General features: G+C 34.5%; 1 protein-coding gene across 3 annotated transcripts in view; it reads left to right on the forward strand.

Moving 5' to 3' along the window:
• Nucleotides 1-19,310, forward strand: part of LOC131944178 (apoptotic chromatin condensation inducer in the nucleus) — a 34,389-nt gene that overhangs the window by 11,646 nt on the left and 3,433 nt on the right. The window contains exons 5-13 of one of the 3 annotated variants that reach the window (XM_059304704.1): nt 4,109-4,306; nt 8,645-8,747; nt 12,180-13,749; nt 13,981-14,063; nt 14,193-14,238; nt 15,772-15,859; nt 16,020-16,162; nt 16,586-16,714; nt 18,032-18,284. In XM_059304704.1, the coding sequence (XP_059160687.1) occupies nt 4,109-4,306; nt 8,645-8,747; nt 12,180-13,749; nt 13,981-14,063; nt 14,193-14,238; nt 15,772-15,859; nt 16,020-16,162; nt 16,586-16,714; nt 18,032-18,284 (2,613 nt within the window). The remainder of the gene's footprint in view (nt 1-4,108; nt 4,307-8,644; nt 8,748-12,179; nt 13,750-13,980; nt 14,064-14,192; nt 14,239-15,771; nt 15,860-16,019; nt 16,163-16,585; nt 16,715-18,031; nt 18,285-19,310) is intronic. The other 2 variants (XM_059304706.1, XM_059304705.1) reach the window with 2 other exon arrangements.

Raw genomic sequence — 19,310 nt, forward strand, 5'->3', positions numbered from 1 at the left:
TGCGCGAAAATTTAGTAATGTTCCATCGTTTGAGGAAATTTATTTTCTTGGACTTAAATTGAAATATCATGTTGACTGTCTGGCTCTTAATTTCCGAATATCACTTTTAATGTATCAAGATTCAGAACTATAATTTACTTTAATCTAAGTGTCATCTTATCGTTTATTGTGCTTTTTATAAAGCGCAGAGCAGCTTCAAAATCGGACGGCCATCCTGTTTTCACCAAGCTTCTTTTGGAGCTTAATATGGGTAGTCTAGTTCTATACGGTGAGAGCTTAATATAATTTTAAAGGGCCGAAAGTCTCAAGACAGCAAGCTTGCAGAAATAACTACGTACGTTTAAATGGACGAGTGATAGATGTGTTAGGGGGTGTTTAATGAATACCAACTTATGTAATCAAATTAAACGTCGCTTAAGCGTCAAAAAGGCAGTGCTTGTTTTTTTTTCTATAAAATTAACCTAACGGTCGGCGGTACCGGTACATGACGTCACGTGCGAGCGTTAACTCGGTGACGATGTGCTAAGTGGGGGAATGAAAAAGGTGGGGTTCAAGAAATGCGACTCAGCAAGCTTTTTACATTTCTTGACCCTTCTTAATAGTTCTATCGTCCCCACTGAGAAAATGGATCACCAATGAATGACGCGTCATACTTCTACAGCTGGTCTTTCTCCCACAACCATCCCGTTTTCACGAGAAAAAAAAAACCTGACCCGTCTCCAAAATCACATCGCTGATTTCTACTCAATCTCTCCCCACCACAAATCTGAAACAATATGTTCATATGTTTGTTCTGTAATAATGCACGCTGTCATTACTATCTTAAGAGCGACTTCATTTATGAGCGATCTAATATTGATTTGCTTACTGCAAATAAAGTGTTCAAAAGTTCGACGTCAAAACAATTGTTGTGGTCTTGGATGCACACTATTAAGTCTGAAAAGGTCTATTAGTCATTCATTTAAACTATATTGAAAAAAAAAGAAAAATTACAGGGGGTCATCCATAAATGACGTCACGCTTTTTTTTTTGACGATTTTTACCTCCCCCTCCCCTCCGTCACACGTCGTCACAAAAAGCCAGACCCCCCCCCCTAAAATGACGTCACACCTCAGCCTACACCCCCCCCCTCTCAAAATTGCAGTTGAATTTATTCAGCTATATTTTCCAAAATCTTGTCTGAACTCTGTCAAAATAGAGTATTTTAATCAATTGTTAGTACAATGTATTAAAACAGTTATCTAAAACGCAAAATAACGTCGAAAATTCGTTTTCTAACAATGCTTTTTTATAATGCAAAAGTGTGACGTCGCACCATCTGAACCCCCCCCCCCCATCACACACCGTCACAAAATTACGTACCCCCTCCCCCCATACGAGTGTGACGTCATTTATGGACGACCCCCCACTCATATATTAAAACAATCATAATAAACCACAAAATCAACACAAAAGACATGCGAATAGACAATTTTTCAAGGGAAACTACTCTATTATTGTTTTTGAAACATGGTCGCTGCTTGTATTTACTCATTGTTGTCTCGAACGGGGTAGTTTAAAGTTTATTCCGTGATATTTATGACTGGTTTGGTCTTGGATTGTGATTTGTTATTCAATTATCTGTTATATTATGTAAAATATGACATAAATATGGCCAAATGAAAGAAATATTTATTAGTTACCTTCATCGCACATTACTAGCTACGTTGGAATTTACGACGCTAAACTAAGATTTATTTTACCGATCTATAAATATAATCTAGTATAGTCAAATTATTAAAGCATGTAATAATTAGTCAAATGCCTACACTACATGCCTATTAATAATATGATTTTATTTATTTATCTATATACTACTAAAAGTCAAGTTTGTTTACATGTTTGAATATTTATTTTTTTGTTTTTTTGTTTGTTTGTTTGTTTGCCTGATCAAGTATCCTGATATGTTCGGCTCTATCTGGAGAGCTGTAAAATAGTATGTAGGTAGAGAATAATTTTTTAATGCAGACAGACTGTTAATCACAAATTTATTTAAAGACGTTAATTAATTTATTGATTTATTCATTGTTAAATTAACCGTATTTTTTTAAAAATGTTAATACTTTGAATAAACTTTGTGGGGATAGTGACGTCCCTTGATAGTGACGTCAGAGTTTTTTGTTCTAGATCTAGATCACTAAACTCAATGTAAATTCTAAATCTAGACTTAATGTAAATTCTACATCTAGAATCTATTTCAGGCCTTAATACATCTAGAATCTATTTCAGGCCTTAATTATTTTATATAAATCTTTGTTTGGCTAATTTAAGATAAAATTTAATTTGAAAGTTACTACTTCTAGACTAGACGCTCGAAAATCAAGTTGCATCAAAGTATAGTATAAAAATTCATTTGTGACGTCACGAGTAAATAGCTAAGTTTGTAGCGTAGTCCGCTCTCATGCGAGTGGTACAGGTTCTAGACCAATATGTCAATGATATTTTTTTTCAATTTTTTTTTTTTAGATGTTAATGATAAAGTTGCCTATCTGAACTTGGCAGGATACAGGGCAGGTGAAGTAGAGTTCATCTGTTTCTTTGTCCTAACCATATGAAAGGATAGTGTGGTCAGAGACATGCTTGGCTGGAATCGTTTTTTAAACGATAAAAACATGTTGTCTGAGACTTGGCGGGACACTGGGCAGGTGAAGTAGAGTTGAGTAGGTCACATGTGACGTCAGTATATGAAGGGATAGTCCGAAATCGGTGTTTTCGGTGTTTTTAAAAGATAAGAAACATATTTTTGAATGTGGGCTCTGTTTTTGTGACGATAAGTGACACTGCAGTAGCGTAGCGAGGAGGGGGGGGGGGCGGGTGGGGAGGCGGGGGGGGGGGGGGGGGGGAAGAGGAGGCGGGGGGGGGGGGGGGGGGGAAAGGGGAGGCGGGGGGGGGGGGGAAGGGGAGGCGGGGGGGAGGTGAAGGGGGGGGGGCGGGGGGACGTATGTTGGGGCGCCAAAATGGTTTGGAAAAATAAATTGAAAGGTTGAGGGGGGTTCAAATCGAAAGTTTGAGTGGGGGGGGGAGGGGGTGCACATCAAAAGTTTGAGGGGGGGGGGGGGGGGGTTGAAAATCGAAATCTTGGGGGGGGGGGTTAAAAATCGAAAAGTTTGTCCCCGGGCGCCGGGAAGGCTCGCTATGCCTCTGAGTGACAGACGTGATGTTTTTTGATGGATGACCCCCGAAACCCACAGTTATCCAAGGGATGACGGGTATTCTAGTTATATTTAATAATGAACAATAATGGACACCAGCGAGAAAAGTCTCAAAGGTATTTGAGAGGTGTATAAATTCATTAAAAAATCATGCACAGCGTATTTACAATTAATATGGTTATAAAATCCTGCCTGTCTGGTTTTTTTCGGACTTTACTAAAGATTGGATGTATTTGATGTTTATAATATTTTCGGTAACTAAATAAAAATTAAAAAAAAAGCAAAAACAATTTGGTTTTCACGTGTAATGGCGACATAAACATGGCATCCTGCTATTGGATAGGCTGCCATAGATTTTATTGTACACATTGTAAGCTAAAAATAGAAAACTAGGTCATGGGGTTTTAAATTTGCATTGTAATTTAAAAACTTGATCTGCAAAGTTTTGTAAACAAATAGTTATCGATTACTAAGTTACTGTACAGCCAATCAATATTTGTCTTACGAAAGTGAAACATCCGGTTATAACTTAGGCTTGATGAAAATAAATAGAAATGTAGCCTTAAACTCAACAAATTATTTTCAAGTTCTCTGGATTTGCAACTTTTATAGCATTTATTCTAAGAATATAAAATTTCTAAATTAATTTTAGGCTTAAGTTTTTATTTTTTATTTTTTTTTACGGTCTAAATCTAAAAAGCACGTTTTTATTCCATGACAACAACATTATGAAAGGAATCTCGTCAACTCGCTCGCCTCCATTGACAATACGATGTGTAGGCCTCTCCTATTGAAAAAACTTCTTTTCGTAATCGAGTGTGAGATTCTAGGAATATAGATCTAGATTTAAGATCTTGACTAGCACCATGGATTCTAATTAAAAATAATATATATATGTGTACAATTTTTAACACTAGAAGAAAGAAAAAGAAAGTCGGCAGATGAATCCTCCGCAGACGAATCGAACGCTCCCGCTGGGAGTCAAGTTACGGTCGACCCGGACGTGACGTCACCGAAAAAGTTCAAGGACGACACTAGTAACGCACCTGCGAAGTCGAAAGAAATAGGAAAAATGCCAAGACCGGCGAGGAAAAGCAGTCGCACAGCTTCGAAGGGTTAGTCGATATTCCAAACAGTTTTAAAATATGATTACATTATTCATAGTTAAGGACTGATAATTATGCCCAATATACGCTGTGTATTTTTATGTATGATTTACCAACGAACGATAGATCTAGGCTAGATCTAGAAATCTAGATCTAGATCTAGATCTAGAAAGAACCGTGTACTAAGTCTAGCTTTCATTGTTGTTTCCCCTTTTTTTTTCCATTGGATTTTCGATGAGTAACCTTACTCATCTCGCCGCGTCTAAAGCGGTATTGGAGGGTAGCGGTGGAAATTATAAATTGTTTTACAAACATTAGCAATAACTATGGCTGACTGATCACAAGCAGATCACCACTAGATTTAGATCTTGAAATCTAGATTCTAGGTCTAAGAGTCTAGACTAGAGTCTAGAATCTATAATCTATGAGCAGATTTAGGTCTAGATCTAGATTTATTCTAGATCTAGAATCTAGGTTTACCCGTTCTAGGTGTATCATTTAGCATAGATGTTAGATCTCGATTCTAGGCTAGATCTAGGCCTAGATGTTAATTAAATGATTAAGTCTAAGTGGGTAGTTAGTCTAATAATAAATAATTAGGGTCTAGTAGCTTTTCTTACTAATTCTAAAATTTACCAAATTTTCAATTTAAACATGACCACTGAATGATATACCCATATTTAATAGATTTTCTTACTAAATCTAGAATTTACCCAAATTTCAAATTAAACATGACTACTGAATGATAGACATCCATATTTAATCCATTAGGGACTAATTTTGAAGTTTTTAGTTCGTTTTAAACTAAATTACTTAATTTAATATTTATTGACACTCACTGCCATGGACAACACATCTCTCCATGACAACTCTTCTTACCCCTGAAGGCACTTGAAGCTAAAGAGAACCACAAATGCGGTTAGACTTTTTAAGCGGCCATGTACCCAGAGTTCCCCACTAGTGATCATCAAATAGCGGTCACGTGGTCAAAAAAATAAAAAAAATTTGGTTGTCATTTTTTGGCCACTCATATAAAAAAAAAGGGTTGAAGATATTTGATTTATTTTTTCATAGAATGATAAAACTAATAATGCTTTAGTATGGAAATTAATTTTGTAATATGGAAATCGATATTTAAAAAGTTCTAGTATTTTTTATGAAACCAACTTTTAAATTTAGCCTTCATTTTCCAACGCAAATTTTAAAATGCTTTTCTGGCATATATAGCCCTGCCACCTATAGCTTGTTGTTATAACGTGAAAGTCCCGCCATTTTGCGCGTGGCAAACATTTTAAAAACTAATTAGTAGAAGGTCTCTGGACTTTGGCCGAAAAATCGTCGGAAGTCAAGCGTCCGGTCCGGGCGCCATATTGTTGTTAGCAACCGACCACGCCTCCAAGTTAGCGAGTAGTACTAATATTTAATCCATTAGGCACTAATTTTGAAGTTTTTAGTTTGTTTTAAACAAAATTAGGCCACTTAATTTAATATTTATTGTCACTCACAAAAATGCACAACACACCTCTGCATGACAACTCTTCTTACGTTTGAAGCTAAAGAAAACCACTAATCAGGTTAGACTTTTTAAGTGGCCATGCATCAAGCATTCCTCACTAGTGATAACCAAATAGCGGTCACATAGTTTTTAAAAAATAAAAAATTTGGTTGTTATTCAAAAGTCGTGTCTTATTCTAAAAAGTGCTTGCGATGTTTGATTTATTATTGCATAGACTAACAAACCTATTAGTTCTACAACCTCCAATTCATTTTTGTACCCTCCAGGCTGATATTTTAAAAGTTCTATTAATTTTATTGAGACCGACTTCAAAATTTAGCCTTCATTCTCCAAAGCAAATTTTAAAGTGCTTTTCTGGCATATCAAGCCCTGGCCACATATAGCATTTTAAAATAACGTGAAAACCCGCCATTTTGCTTGTGGTAAACATTTTCAAAAGTAATACTAAGAAGGTCTCTGGGACTAAGACGAAAAATCGTCAGATGTTATGCGTCCGGTCCGTACGCCATATTGTTGTTAGCAACCAGCCAAGCCTCCCGGGTAGCGAGCAATATTAATAATTAGATCTAGATCTAGTAATAAATAGGGGTAGTTGCCCCATCACCCAGACTAAGGGAGAGAAACAAAAATGTAGGTTAAAATAAATATCAGACATGCTCAAGTCAAATTTTATAGTGGTTAAACTGTTTTAATGATTCAAAAATGATTTGGAATACTGATGTCTAATAATAGACTTCTAAAAATAGGTGTAGTTGTAGTATTCGTTTGTATCTAGTATTGTGATCTTGACTATGTATTAAGAAAACTACCAGTAACCCAACACGGCCTTTTAAAGAAAATTCTATTATCGAACACTCGTATTAAAAAATCCACCGGCATATAGGCCTAATCCTTATGTAATTACCTTAATCTGCAATGACAAACACAGCATTCTAATACTATTTGAATTGTTGGGAAATTATTAAAAATCCATTAATCTTTTACCACAATGCAGTTTTTGTTGTTCTGGCTAAAGATAACTGTTAGCCAGCTTTTTATTAATTTTCAGAAATAATGGATTTAATTTAGGAAAATGTTTTATGTGCTGTTTTAAAGCTAGCTGTAAGATTATAATTATTATGGTAAAAAATGTAGGCCTATATGTGAATATATAAGAATATAGACCTTGTGAGTTTTTTCCCCCACCAATTTTCCATTGTCAGGGTGTTACCGCCCCCTTCCCTTTTTTCTTTCTTTTGGGTCTTTGGTGAATAACATGACACATCTCACTGAATTTCAGTTAAGTATGAAATAAGAAGTGTAAATTATTTTATAAACATTAGCTTCTTCTTCTTCTTCTTCGTTCTTAATTATTAGTGTTGAAGGGGATCGAGATTTATCTGCCAGTGGGTTTGAACTCGAGTTCGAATTTATCAACCATGACCTTTTTGCCGACTCGACCACGCCTCCAACACAATTAAGCGTTACGTGTCAACTGGTTATGCGCCATTGAGGCCATTGACTCCGATTTCAGCCTGCTTTTCTTTTTGGATTTGCTTCCATAGCCTTTGTCCAACCAAGAACAAACTACAAGGCAGCAGTTGTTTAATTTTGGAGTTGTCTCTCCTAGAAGAGTGGCTGTCCTCAGCTAACGAGCCTCATCTGCCCGAGGGTTCGAACTCGAGACTTTTCGGTTTAGCAACCATGAGCTTTACCGACTCGACCACGCCGACCCCTATAAACATTAGCATTAACTGTGGCTGACGACTGATCACAAGCAGACAAACACTAGCTAGATTTAGTAGATTTTATATATAGATTTGTTAGCATCATTCAGCCTAGACTCCTAGATAAGTTGTGGATTGTCTAGTTTAAGTGGCCTAATAATATATACGAGCCGGCCCGCGGCATAACATACGCCGCTATTTAGTTGTTTCTAATTTTCAATAATTCATAATTTGTGAATTCGACAGTACCAACGCTGACACTGAAAATATTTCTTTAAAACACTATAAGTAGCTCGTTAAGGACCATAACCCCCCTCCCCCCCCCCCCTACGTTTAAAATCGTTGGCTCTGCTTGTAAACATTTAGAGTGAACACAGCTCACTAAAACCATGTAGGGGTGGGGAGGTAGGGAGAGCGTTTGCAGCTTGTTTTCTAACGGCTCGAAGAAGAGAATTATATATATAGATTATGTTCTAAAGCTAGTAATAAATTGGGTGTTTAAATTAGTGGCTTACATTGGTAATTTTATTGAATATATGTGATTATTAAAATCTTTGGAATATTGGTATTATAGATTTTTGAGAGTAGTAACACTCAGACTTTCTGAAAATGTGTGTTAGGTTATTAGTAGTGTTGTAATCTGAAGTTTAGTGTTATGGTCAGAAACTTGAGCGATGGGATAAGTTAAAACTTAGGTTACAGTTTCAATTACAGATAGGGTTGTTGACATTAGCATGTCTCATTTGTATTCAGTTAACTGCCAGAAACCTAGCATCCCTTTTTTAAGAAAACATCACTGGGATTTTCTTATTCTTATACACATACCCCAAAATTTGATGATGTAGTTTTTGTACACATAAGTGGTCAACAGCGTTAAATCAAAGTTTGTCATAAGTGAATCTTGATGATAAAAGGTCAGGTTGGTGTATTTCGACAGAAAACAAATTTTGGTACATACCAATGCTATGTTGATCCTAGCAGTAAAACTGGAACAAAAGTTTTTGATACAATAGCAATTATTTCAGAACTTAAAAAAGATTTATCAGTCTGTGTCAGTATCTTTGATTTTGCATTACACCCCCTTCCATCTATCATTGGTACAAACTTGTTTTAATGTATCCTTAGGTGAAAATGGACAGGAAGTTGAGCCTGTTAAAGATAGATCTAGATCACCTACACCTGAAAATGAAAGGCTAAGAGAGCGCACACGGTCAGGATCTTCGTCGAGGTAAATAATTGGATAGGGTTTAGAAGTGCTATTTACATTGTTGAGAATATACACGTTTTCATATACAGAATTTACTTTTAGATTTCTTTAATGATCTGACATGGTTGGATTTGATTTGAAAGCTATATATATTTATTGTTTCATTATAATTCGGCAATCAAAATGTTAATGCAATACTTTGTCCAAACTGTTATATACAATAGGTAAAATAAATTGCAAAGATACCAGGTTTGTAATTCAATTTCAACAGGACATAAACTGGGTTTTTTTTTGTTGTTGATATTTTGAGATTACCCTGTTTTCTCTTCATTTTCACAACTCCACTTGTACTTCTGAAGCATTGTTAAAACAGTTGCTTGTACAAATGTGAAAACCATTATACACATATATTGCTCAGGAACCTTGATTCACTAAATGATCATTGTAAATTGAATTTATCTTCATTTGAAGTATTTGAATCTTACACTTAGCTTAAATTAATTTTTTGTGTTTCCTTTTGGTTAAAGCTCCCGCATTTTTTTTTCCTGCCCCTCCTCTCAATTTATTAAGTGAAAATTTTTTTTACAATGCATAAGAAATGTTAATTTAATTATTTCTTTATTAATTGATCTTAGGAAACAAATCAAATGAGATATATGAAAATGGTTTTATTATCTCTTTTGAGAGCTAAAAGGTATTTGTTGTAAGGGTAAAAAAAATGTGTGTATAGTGATGCTTATTTAAACATTGGTCACAGTATAACATAACTCCCCTTGTGAATTGCTAATGCATTCAACTTTAATGACAAAATTGTAAATTTTTTGTAAGTTAATCTTTGTTTTATGGAAATATTACTTTACACAATATTCCACAGCTCATTTACATTTATCATTAAATAACTAACACAGTATGTGATGCAAATGTCAATGTATTAGGTTAAATAGTGTTATTCTTTTCATTTATGTAATAGTTTTTTTTTTTCTGTAAATATTTCTTTTGTCATACACTCAGTTATAGTCTTGGTTTGTTAATGTTACATCAATTTAATTATTCCACAGAGAAAAAATTGTATAAATATGTTTTTCATTTGCTGCATCTTGCATATCTATTTTGCTTGGGTTTTAGAAAGTGTAGTTACCTACATTTGCTAATTACTTAAAATATCAAGTTTTGCAATTGAAAAGTGTTAATAGTCAAATACTCAAAACCAGTTTTTTTTTCCTTTCTTTCTAAACTTCTTTTAGATTGGCTGCAAATATTTGGCCAGTTATTATCTCATTACAAATCTATCATTTCTTAGTATTAAAGCATTTTAATTTGAAATATTATGCTTCATCATACTTTGTGTATATATTGTTTTTTGTTATTGCGTCCTTGATAAAATAGAATGGGCCTAGTATTAAGTATATGACTTGTTATAAAATTGATGATTCAGTGTATGCTACTGTCTCTGATTATTCTTGGATATTGTTAAACAAAAATGAACCATGTTGTGACATGAGGTTTATTTTCAAAAATAATTATTTCTGCATAAAAAGGAAGAAAATAATTTAAAGAAAAAATAAATAGTATTTTCCTTGGACTTTATTGTTGTCTTATTTTTAGTACACACGTTTTTTTGTTGTGTCTGTACTGAGATTGAATGTAAAAAAAATTCTATGGGTTCATTTCGAACAGGATCTAGTTACATTCAAAATTGCAGTTCTTAACTTTACACATTTTTATGGTTTTGAGTATTTGGCTTTCTAGCACTTACACCTTTCAAAATTATATACATTTTCACTTTTGTTTATTAATGTTGAGGATTGTTATGCAACATGTAGTAAAGATTGAAGATTCAATGTAATTTTAATATTTTGTAATGACTCCCTTTCGTTTTGAACCCATATTTGAAAATCTGTATATGAATTACCCAAGGAGAACTTCAGTGCTACTCGATCAATTTCTTTTTTGATTCAATACTAATGTGAACAAAGTTATGACAATTAAAATCATTGAATATTTGTGGATTAAGATCAATAGAGTGCAGTGTAAATACATAAGCGCCTACACCACATTAAAAAAAATAATTGTTGTCTAAAAGACAACTGGAGACATTTTTGGGAAGCCACTGCAATTATCTAAAGCTGATATCTTTCAGGAAACCTTGCTATACTAGTTAACACTTCACTACAACAGTAAACTGAAGATATTTTCAAATGGTGCATCATATTCAGTCCTCATGAGAAGATAATTTTAGCTGTTATGTCTTTGCCTAATGAGACCAATATGTGTATCAGTCATCTTACATAAGTGTGTTTGATGACAATATTTGGAATGTGGAAATGCTTTTTTTTTTTTAAAAAAATGAGCCATCTTAGAAAAAAATACATAATTTTAAAGGATGCATTCTATTTAAGAGGTTGTAAAATAAAAGGGAATAACTTTTGAACCTGATGGTAATGGCAGATGAGGTAGAGTTACCTGTTTCAGTGGCCTTGAAATTAAAGAGGTATGGAAGGGCAATAAAAATATTTTTAATTGTCAATGATTTAGATTGACAATTAAACATTTTGATCACATATACTGAAATGGGTTGTCTGCCAATATTATACTGAATTCTGTTATACTAAAAGTATACTGAAAAATAGAGCAAAGATTGAGGACATTTGACGTGTCTACAAGTACTTCTATCATAGTTTCACAATTAGCTGTTCCCTTCTCAGAAGAGACAACTGTGATTGGCTTGCTCAAAACGAATAGATGCTGGCAAGGATAGGATACATTATTTTAAAATTCCACATTTAGCTAAAGGTCATGCAAAATGACATGCAATTTTATTTTTGTCATCCCATCTTTGTCACATCACCAAAAGCCAGAACTAACAGCTGTAAAAATAATGGTTACCATTTTCTTAACCCCCTTCTGTTTTTGTAACCCCCTTGTTTTCTGTCAAGTGCATTTCCCTATATTAACTTTAACCCTATGGATTACAAAACAAAGATTATTTTGTAAAAGAAAATAATTTACAATTAATCCTCTTATTCACTAAAACAGTAAGTCTTCATGACTGTAGTATTAGTTATTTTAAAGTAGGTGATAGCTGCTAAAGTAAAGTATTTGAGGAATTTGCTGTACCTTTTTAATGAAATAGCCTAATACACCAAACACAAGCTGTTTTTTTTTTTTTAATGTGCCATAGATCTTGCAGTGGTAGATGTTAATTTTTGTAAAATGGGTATTTAAAAATATTTCTTTATATACTGAAACAAAATGTTGATTGGAAGCATAAATCTGAACCCCTATCATTTGGGTTTTCAGTTCATTATTTATTGCTTTTATATTTATAATTTTGAAATCATCTTGCATTTTTGTTTGGAAATTTTTTTATTGAGTGAAAAAAATCATAAAGGGTTGAATGTTCAACTTTTCCAGATTAATTTTCTTATATTTTTGCTTACCTTAAAATTTTAGTTCCAGATCACCGACACCAGAAAAACCATCTCGTAGTAGAAGGGGAAGGCAAGCAAGAGGTAGAGCTTCTAAAAGAGGTACTAGGCGTAGAGGAAAGCAGCCAGCCAAAGAGTCACGGTCATCTTCATCATCATCTCAAGAGGCAACCCCAAAGAAAAAGAGGAATAAAAGTGGCAACTCTGTTAGTTCGCGTTCACGATCCCGATCTCCACAGATTGTTGCATCTGATGTTATCACAACGTCCAGACGATCCACAAGGCGCTCAGCAGCTTCTAGCAAAATCCCAGTAGAAGAACCACCACATGAGGATTTACCAGATGATGGAGGAGGGTCCCAGAGTAAGTCAAAACCTGTAGCCGCTAAAGAGATACCAACACCCACAAAAGTAGTAACCACAGCTCATGAAAACATCACTGATAAAAAAGTTCAGAAGTCTCCTGACAAGGCCCGGAGTCATGAAGAGCCCATGGAAGTTGTACAACAGACTACTAACCTTACACCTGCCTCAGTTGAAGATGAGAAGACACAAGATTGTGATACATTCACAGAAGCCCAGCCTGTGGCTGTGGAGAAAAAAGAGACATCTACACTATGTGATTCACAGGCAAAGGATGTAGAGAAAACACACATTACCGATACTATGACAGAGTCAAAAACAGTAGATAAACAGGAACCAGAGGTAGAAAAAATGCAGCAAATAAATGTTGAATCAGAGAAAAAAATAGACAAAGATGTAACAGAGATTAAAGAGGACACTGTTGTACCAGAGATCAAAAGCACAGTTATGTCAGAAAATAAAGATGTGGCTATTGAAATAGAGAAAAAGCAAGACTCTGATAATGAAACTGAGAAAAAACAAGAATCATCTGAAAATGAGACAGAGAATAAACCAGATACAAAACAGAACACAGAAAATAAAGAAGGCACAGATCATAAAAAACATGAAAAGCAAGAATCTGAAACCAGCAAAAGCTTGTCTGTACAATCTTTCACCGAGTCAGTTGAGCCATCAGAGAGGCTAGAAACACCTGAACCACAAATTGAACCTAATGCAGAAGCAGAGGATAAATCAGACAAGTCAGTGTCTAGCACCAATATTGTTGCCCCAGACGTGGCTGTTACTGCTCCGCAGGTTGAAGTGGCTGTTGTTGCTCCGCAGGTTGAAGTGGCTTCAGTTACACCTATAGAAGTTGAAGAAGCTGAACCACCTGCTGGTCCAGAGACTGTACAACCACCTGGTGAAAGGCTAAACAAAACTAACTTAGACTCAGAAAAATCAGAACCTAAAGTGGCTAGCAAAGAATCGCCTGTAAACTCACCAAAAGATTCTAAAAATAAAAGATCCAGATCTTCTTCATCCTCCTCATCATCGTCCAGGTCAAGATCCAAATCACCAGCACCTAAGCGTAAAGCGTCCAGGTCTGAGAGTTCTTCTAGTTCCAGATCTAGGTCACGTTCTAGTTCTTCAAGTAGCAGCTCAGACTCTTCTTCTAAAGGTAAACAAAGGAAGGCTGATCAAGTGATAACAAGCAAGAGATCTCCCATTTCAGTATCACAGGGAAAGTTTGAGGTAAATATTTCTTGCTAGAATTTGCTTGTTAGGATTTTTAGTGTGGGTTTTTGTTACTTTTATTGCAATGTTGGTGAAGTCTGTAATAAGTCTGTTGAAATATTGGGGAAGAAAGAAAAGCTTTTTGTTTCAATTAGTATTTACACTTGTGTGATATAGTTAAAGTTCATTCGTAGCTTAAAAAATGTTCAGCTTGTTTAAAATCAGCCTGAAATAAATGTTTGTATTAAGGCTGGAGACAAAGATGAACCAATGGAAGAGGCCGTATCTGAAGCTCCTAAGGAAGAAAATTTAGTTAAAACGTCAGATCAATTGTAAGTTTTATACTGTATAACTATTTTATATGCCCAATTACATAATGTGTGTATAGCTTAGTATTTTTCTTTGAATTCTGAAAATCTATTGGATTTGTATGTTTAGAAAAATATTTTCATATATAACAGGACTTCCAGTGTTTCTCCCACAGAAAACCAAGCTAAAAAATTAAAGGTATATATTTATATTTTTAAAAACTCTAAATATATAGCTAGTTATTTTGTTGTTGCATCCTGTAAAAAAAAATCTGAAAAAAATTTAATTATACATTAAATTTTTTTTTTTTTTTTAATCACATCTTAAGCACATACACCTTAAACAAGTAAAGTAAGTGTTAGCTTGACTCAAGAGTATAATTTAAAATTACATTTTATCCTGTTGTGCTTGTGCTGTTATGTCCCCTCACTTGCCTTGCATTGATTCAACCTGTTAGCTAGGCCCTGGAGGATGAGATGCCATGAAACTACCACACTTGCAGCTAATCTGCCAAAGAAGCCCCTCTTACCAGCCTTGCACTGGGTGCAAACTTGTCACTACTACACCTTTGAAAATTGTTTTCATTGGCCCCAACAGCCCCAACAAGGACTTTTGTGTGAAATTCATTTCTGCAACACAAAAAGTCACAAAATCTTTACGAACTTTATTTATACCTAAAGACAATAAACTTCAAGCTATTCAAACTAGAGCTGCATATTGTCGTGTTCGTCTTTCAAGGACTACTTGAACCTGCTATTCAAGACTCATTCAATATGAACTTTAAAAGCAACTTCGCTATGAACTTTCCAATAAGCATTACCTTTGCTTCAAACATTTTCCAGAATGGAAAAACTTACAGAGGATAATTGCAACCTAGGCATTACTCTTCATCTACATGCCTTCGTTGAACCGTTTTGAATTAAAAATTTAACCCGTCTTTACCAGGACAGTCGCAATGTGTTCTTCAGCAATATGAATCAGCAACCACTCAAAGAATATTTCGTTCATATTCAACACTCTTCAAATTCACCGTGATCACAGTACTTAGTTACTGTTTGCTCATACATGAATGAACAATTACTGAACATTTTCGTTACTTTGTGTTTTCAATGGACTTAACCACAGACTGTTAAGCATTCCCAAAGTGAAAATACTGCTGAATTTCTACAGCTTTTTACCAAAATGAAAATTAATTCAACTGGATGTGATAGCTGGTCAAATCTAAGATAATTTCATACAAGAATTTGCAAACAAGGGCAATGGCTGGAGTGGTATTTAGTGTATATTTTTTGTCATATTTTTCCAGTTTCAGAGACTGACACAGATTCCCTCAACTCTTACCAATTTTTTTCTCTTGTAAATAGGACACTTTATAATTTCATTTATCAAACAATGAAGATAAAATACTGGGTAACTAATAGATTTTAAAGAGTAGTTTTGGCATGGTGGGTGGGCCTAAATAGTCATGTTGAAAAATTTAGAAAATTTTGGGGTTTCTAAAAATGTTCTTCATTAAATTGTGTATAAAACAGTTTCCTGTTTACATTGGTTTTTTGTTTTAATTGTGCTAAATTTTTTTTGCCCCTTGTATTGAAGTTTCATTGGTCTTAACCTCTTAAAATTATTATTTCTATCATAATGACATCAACACGTAATTATGCCGACTAGTTAAAATACTGGAAGAAAATGTATCTTAGATTTTGTTTTCCTTTTTTTATTCAATAACAACAGGATCAGAAAAGTCCAAGCAATGAATCAAGTTCTTTGAGTACGACAGGGGGTGGTGATGCAGATACTTGTAAAGATGACACTACTAAAGGTTTACTTTGATTCATCCCTGCCTAGCTATGCTAACATCAATTACATTTCTAAATAATTGCAACTTCACTTTCAAAAACATTTAATTTAAACTGCAATCACAATCATATGTATTTATCAGGTGGACTCATAAAAAATCCCATATTTTCTTTATGAATTAGTTGTATCAAAAGAGGCAGATTCTGAGACAACCCTCAAAAAAGATAAAGGTGCAAAGAAGAGGAAATGGGGCTCCAAAACATCCAAGGCTGCAAAGACTGTCAAAAGGGCAACTAGTCTAGAAATTTCTTCTGATTCTTTAAAGGTAAAACATTTGAACAGATGTACCTTTAGCTGGGCAAGTGTGGAAGTAACTCTTTAGTTTTCTAGTGAATAGGTGTAACAATGTCCACATATGTGCCATATTGGCCGATGACTCCAGTTTCAGCCTCCTTTCTTCCTGGATTTGCTTCCATAACCTTTGCACAACCAAGAACAAACTACAAAGCAGAAGTTGTAATATTTTTAGTTGTCTCTCCTAGATGGGTTGCTGTCCCCAGCTATCGAGCCTCACCTGCCTGGGGGTTTGAAATTGGGTCTTTTTGGTTTACCAGCCATGGGCTTAACGACCTAACCATATCAACCTTATTTATCAGTATGAACAAATGCCTAGGTTTGCATGCTAACTCTGAACATATGTTTATATCAATAAATTAAGTATCTTACAAAGCTTTTTTTTTTATGATAGAATCTTATCGGAGATGTGAAATTAACTGAATCAGTGTTTGACATAGAAACAGAGGAAGTAAACACACTTGATTATGATGAGCATGAAGAGGATCATAGAGATGTTAAAGTTAAGAGAATTATTGTACAGGTTGGTTGAATTTCATTGTCTTCTGAAGTAAGAGTAATATTGTATTTATACTTGATACTTTCTGCATAGTCTTTTGCTTTTCTCTGATACCTTATGCAGGTAGTTAGATACATTAATTATATGACAGTTGGTTAAGCTACTTTTTGGTTTGATATTTTGCTGGGATTGGGGGAATTCTGGTTCATGAGTTAAAGGCTTAATTAAAAGTTATATAACACTTGTTCATTTAATTAAACCAGGATTGACTTATGCCATTCAAACATTATCCAGCTACAAAGTGGTAATAGCAGGGCTTCCTACTTATACAATTTTATCTCATAACTTCATAACTTGACATTAGGTACATTTTAAAAATGTTACAGATGTTTACATTTTTACACTTTTGCCTTATGTAAAAATGTAAATCAAGACCATTATAAATTAAATTTATTTCTTGTAACCTTTGGCTCCTGGCCTAGAGTCTTGCATTTAGCTTGTTATAATTACAGCTGTGTTATCCACTTATCATTTACTCTCGTCATACACCACCCCTTCCTTCCAGACAAATGTCAAGTCAGGCAGAACTAGATCTAGCATGGACAGAAACCTAAATCTACATTTTTTTCCTCAAAAAAAAAATAGCTTATTGTTTCAGGCATTAGAATAATAAACTATGCAAGCAATAAAGAATATAATGTTCTGATAATTTATAGATTTTTTTTGTGACTATGAGGAGTCTAGATTCAAATGACAATTGTTTTCTTTATTAAAAAATCAAAGAAGGGTAAAATAGCCATTTAAAAAATAGTGTGACAAATATTCAATCAGACTTAATTAATTTGTCTATCAAAAAGGTGTAATATCTATTACGAGCCGGCCCGCGGCATAACATACGCCGCTATTTAGTTGTTGTTTTTTCTACTTTTCAGTAATTCATAATTTGTGAATTCGACAGTACCAACGCTAACCCTGAAAATATTTCTTTAAAACACTATAAGTAGCTCGTTAAGGACCATAACCCCCCCCCCCCATGTTTAAAATAGTTTCAAACTAAATTATCTGCCCCTAATAGCTGTCACTAAACCCGACTCCATGAAGGTAACATAGCGTGAACCACAGCTCACTAAGACCATGTAGGGGTGGGGATGGTAGGGAGCGCTTTTACATCTTGTTTTCTAGCGTCTCTCAGAAGAGAATTATATATATAGATTCTTTAAAATTACCAGCAGAAGCTGATTATTATCAAAATGTATGTTTTTATTGCTGAAAATTGGGGGGGGGGGAGGGGGAGCCAGGGAAAAAACAGAATGTATCAAGCTGTTAACTTCCCTATCTCAGCAGTCTCCAAGGTCAGATGAAGATGTTAAAGAAGATGAACCAGCCCAAGAAGATGCTAGAAAAGTTGAAGCCCGTGATGATAGATCAGATGAGTCGCATTCTGAACCTGAGAAAAAAATTATCAAAATTTCAACAACCTCTCCTAAAGATGGAGGAAAGAAAAAGTTGAAGGAGGGGAAAAAGTTGAAAAAGAAGAAAGATGATGTAGAAGAGAAAGAAAACACAGAGGTCAAGGATACAGAAAAAGAAAAAGGTTGGGCCCAAACATAGTTGATTTGCTTCAGTCTTAAGCTTTCTATAAATACATGAGGATAATTATTAAGGATTCTTTTACTCCAAGCATTTATACTTGCATATACTCACTGCAAAATAACCATAAAAACAGTTCACTAATTTAGTGTAGCATGGATGTTCATTAATTAGAGAAATGCCCCAGAATCGTTTAATTTCTTTAATCTGCTTTCCATCCAATTAGCTATTCCTGTTATTTAATGTTCCATTACATTGAAATTTTGTCTTGCAGTACAATAATTTCCAGTAAAAAAACAACAGTTTTTCTGACATTTCAATAATGACCCAAAATAGTGGTTGGTCATACTGTATATGGCACTGTTTACAAATTAATAATGACTATGATTTAGTTTTAATTTTTTTATTTTCTACACATACACAAAAAAAGGGGGGGGGGGGGAAAGATCAAACTGCTGATTTTTTACATTTTTTGACACCTAAATAAATTTGTCTTTACTTAATGTTGTAATACAAGCATTATTCACCTACTTCTACATTCAGATGATACAAATCTATTGGTCAACATCAAAACAGTTCATGCACCCAACAAAACACCTCACAAAATTTACTGGAACAAAAAAAAAATCTTGCATACTATCTTAAAATAAATCCTATTTGATTTCTTTACTGCATCATCATCTTATCCCACTTGTCCCCAAGACATATGGGGCAGATGAAGTAGAATTCATCTGTTTCTAGGACCTCTGAATATGAGGGGATAGTGTAGTCAGCATTATTCCAAGCCACTTTAGTTTTCTTAACATTAGTCAGATACACAAGAGTTGGGTGGACTCGGGGCGCCCTACAGACTCTAGCTTGAGATCAGAACTAGATACTTTCATTACTGCATATTACCTAATATTTTCTCTCAGCCTAGCATGTGTGAATTAAACTTAAATTTGTGAAATGTCCACTCATAGTATTGATTTCTCTTTTACCATGTCTGCAACTTAAAAGCTTTAGTACTTGCTGCGACATTAAAACAATG

The sequence above is a fragment of the Physella acuta genome, unplaced genomic scaffold (assembly GCF_028476545.2).
Source record: "Physella acuta isolate Inbredline_101_S28 unplaced genomic scaffold, ASM2847654v3 ptg000484l, whole genome shotgun sequence".
NCBI lineage: Eukaryota > Metazoa > Mollusca > Gastropoda > Physidae > Physella > Physella acuta.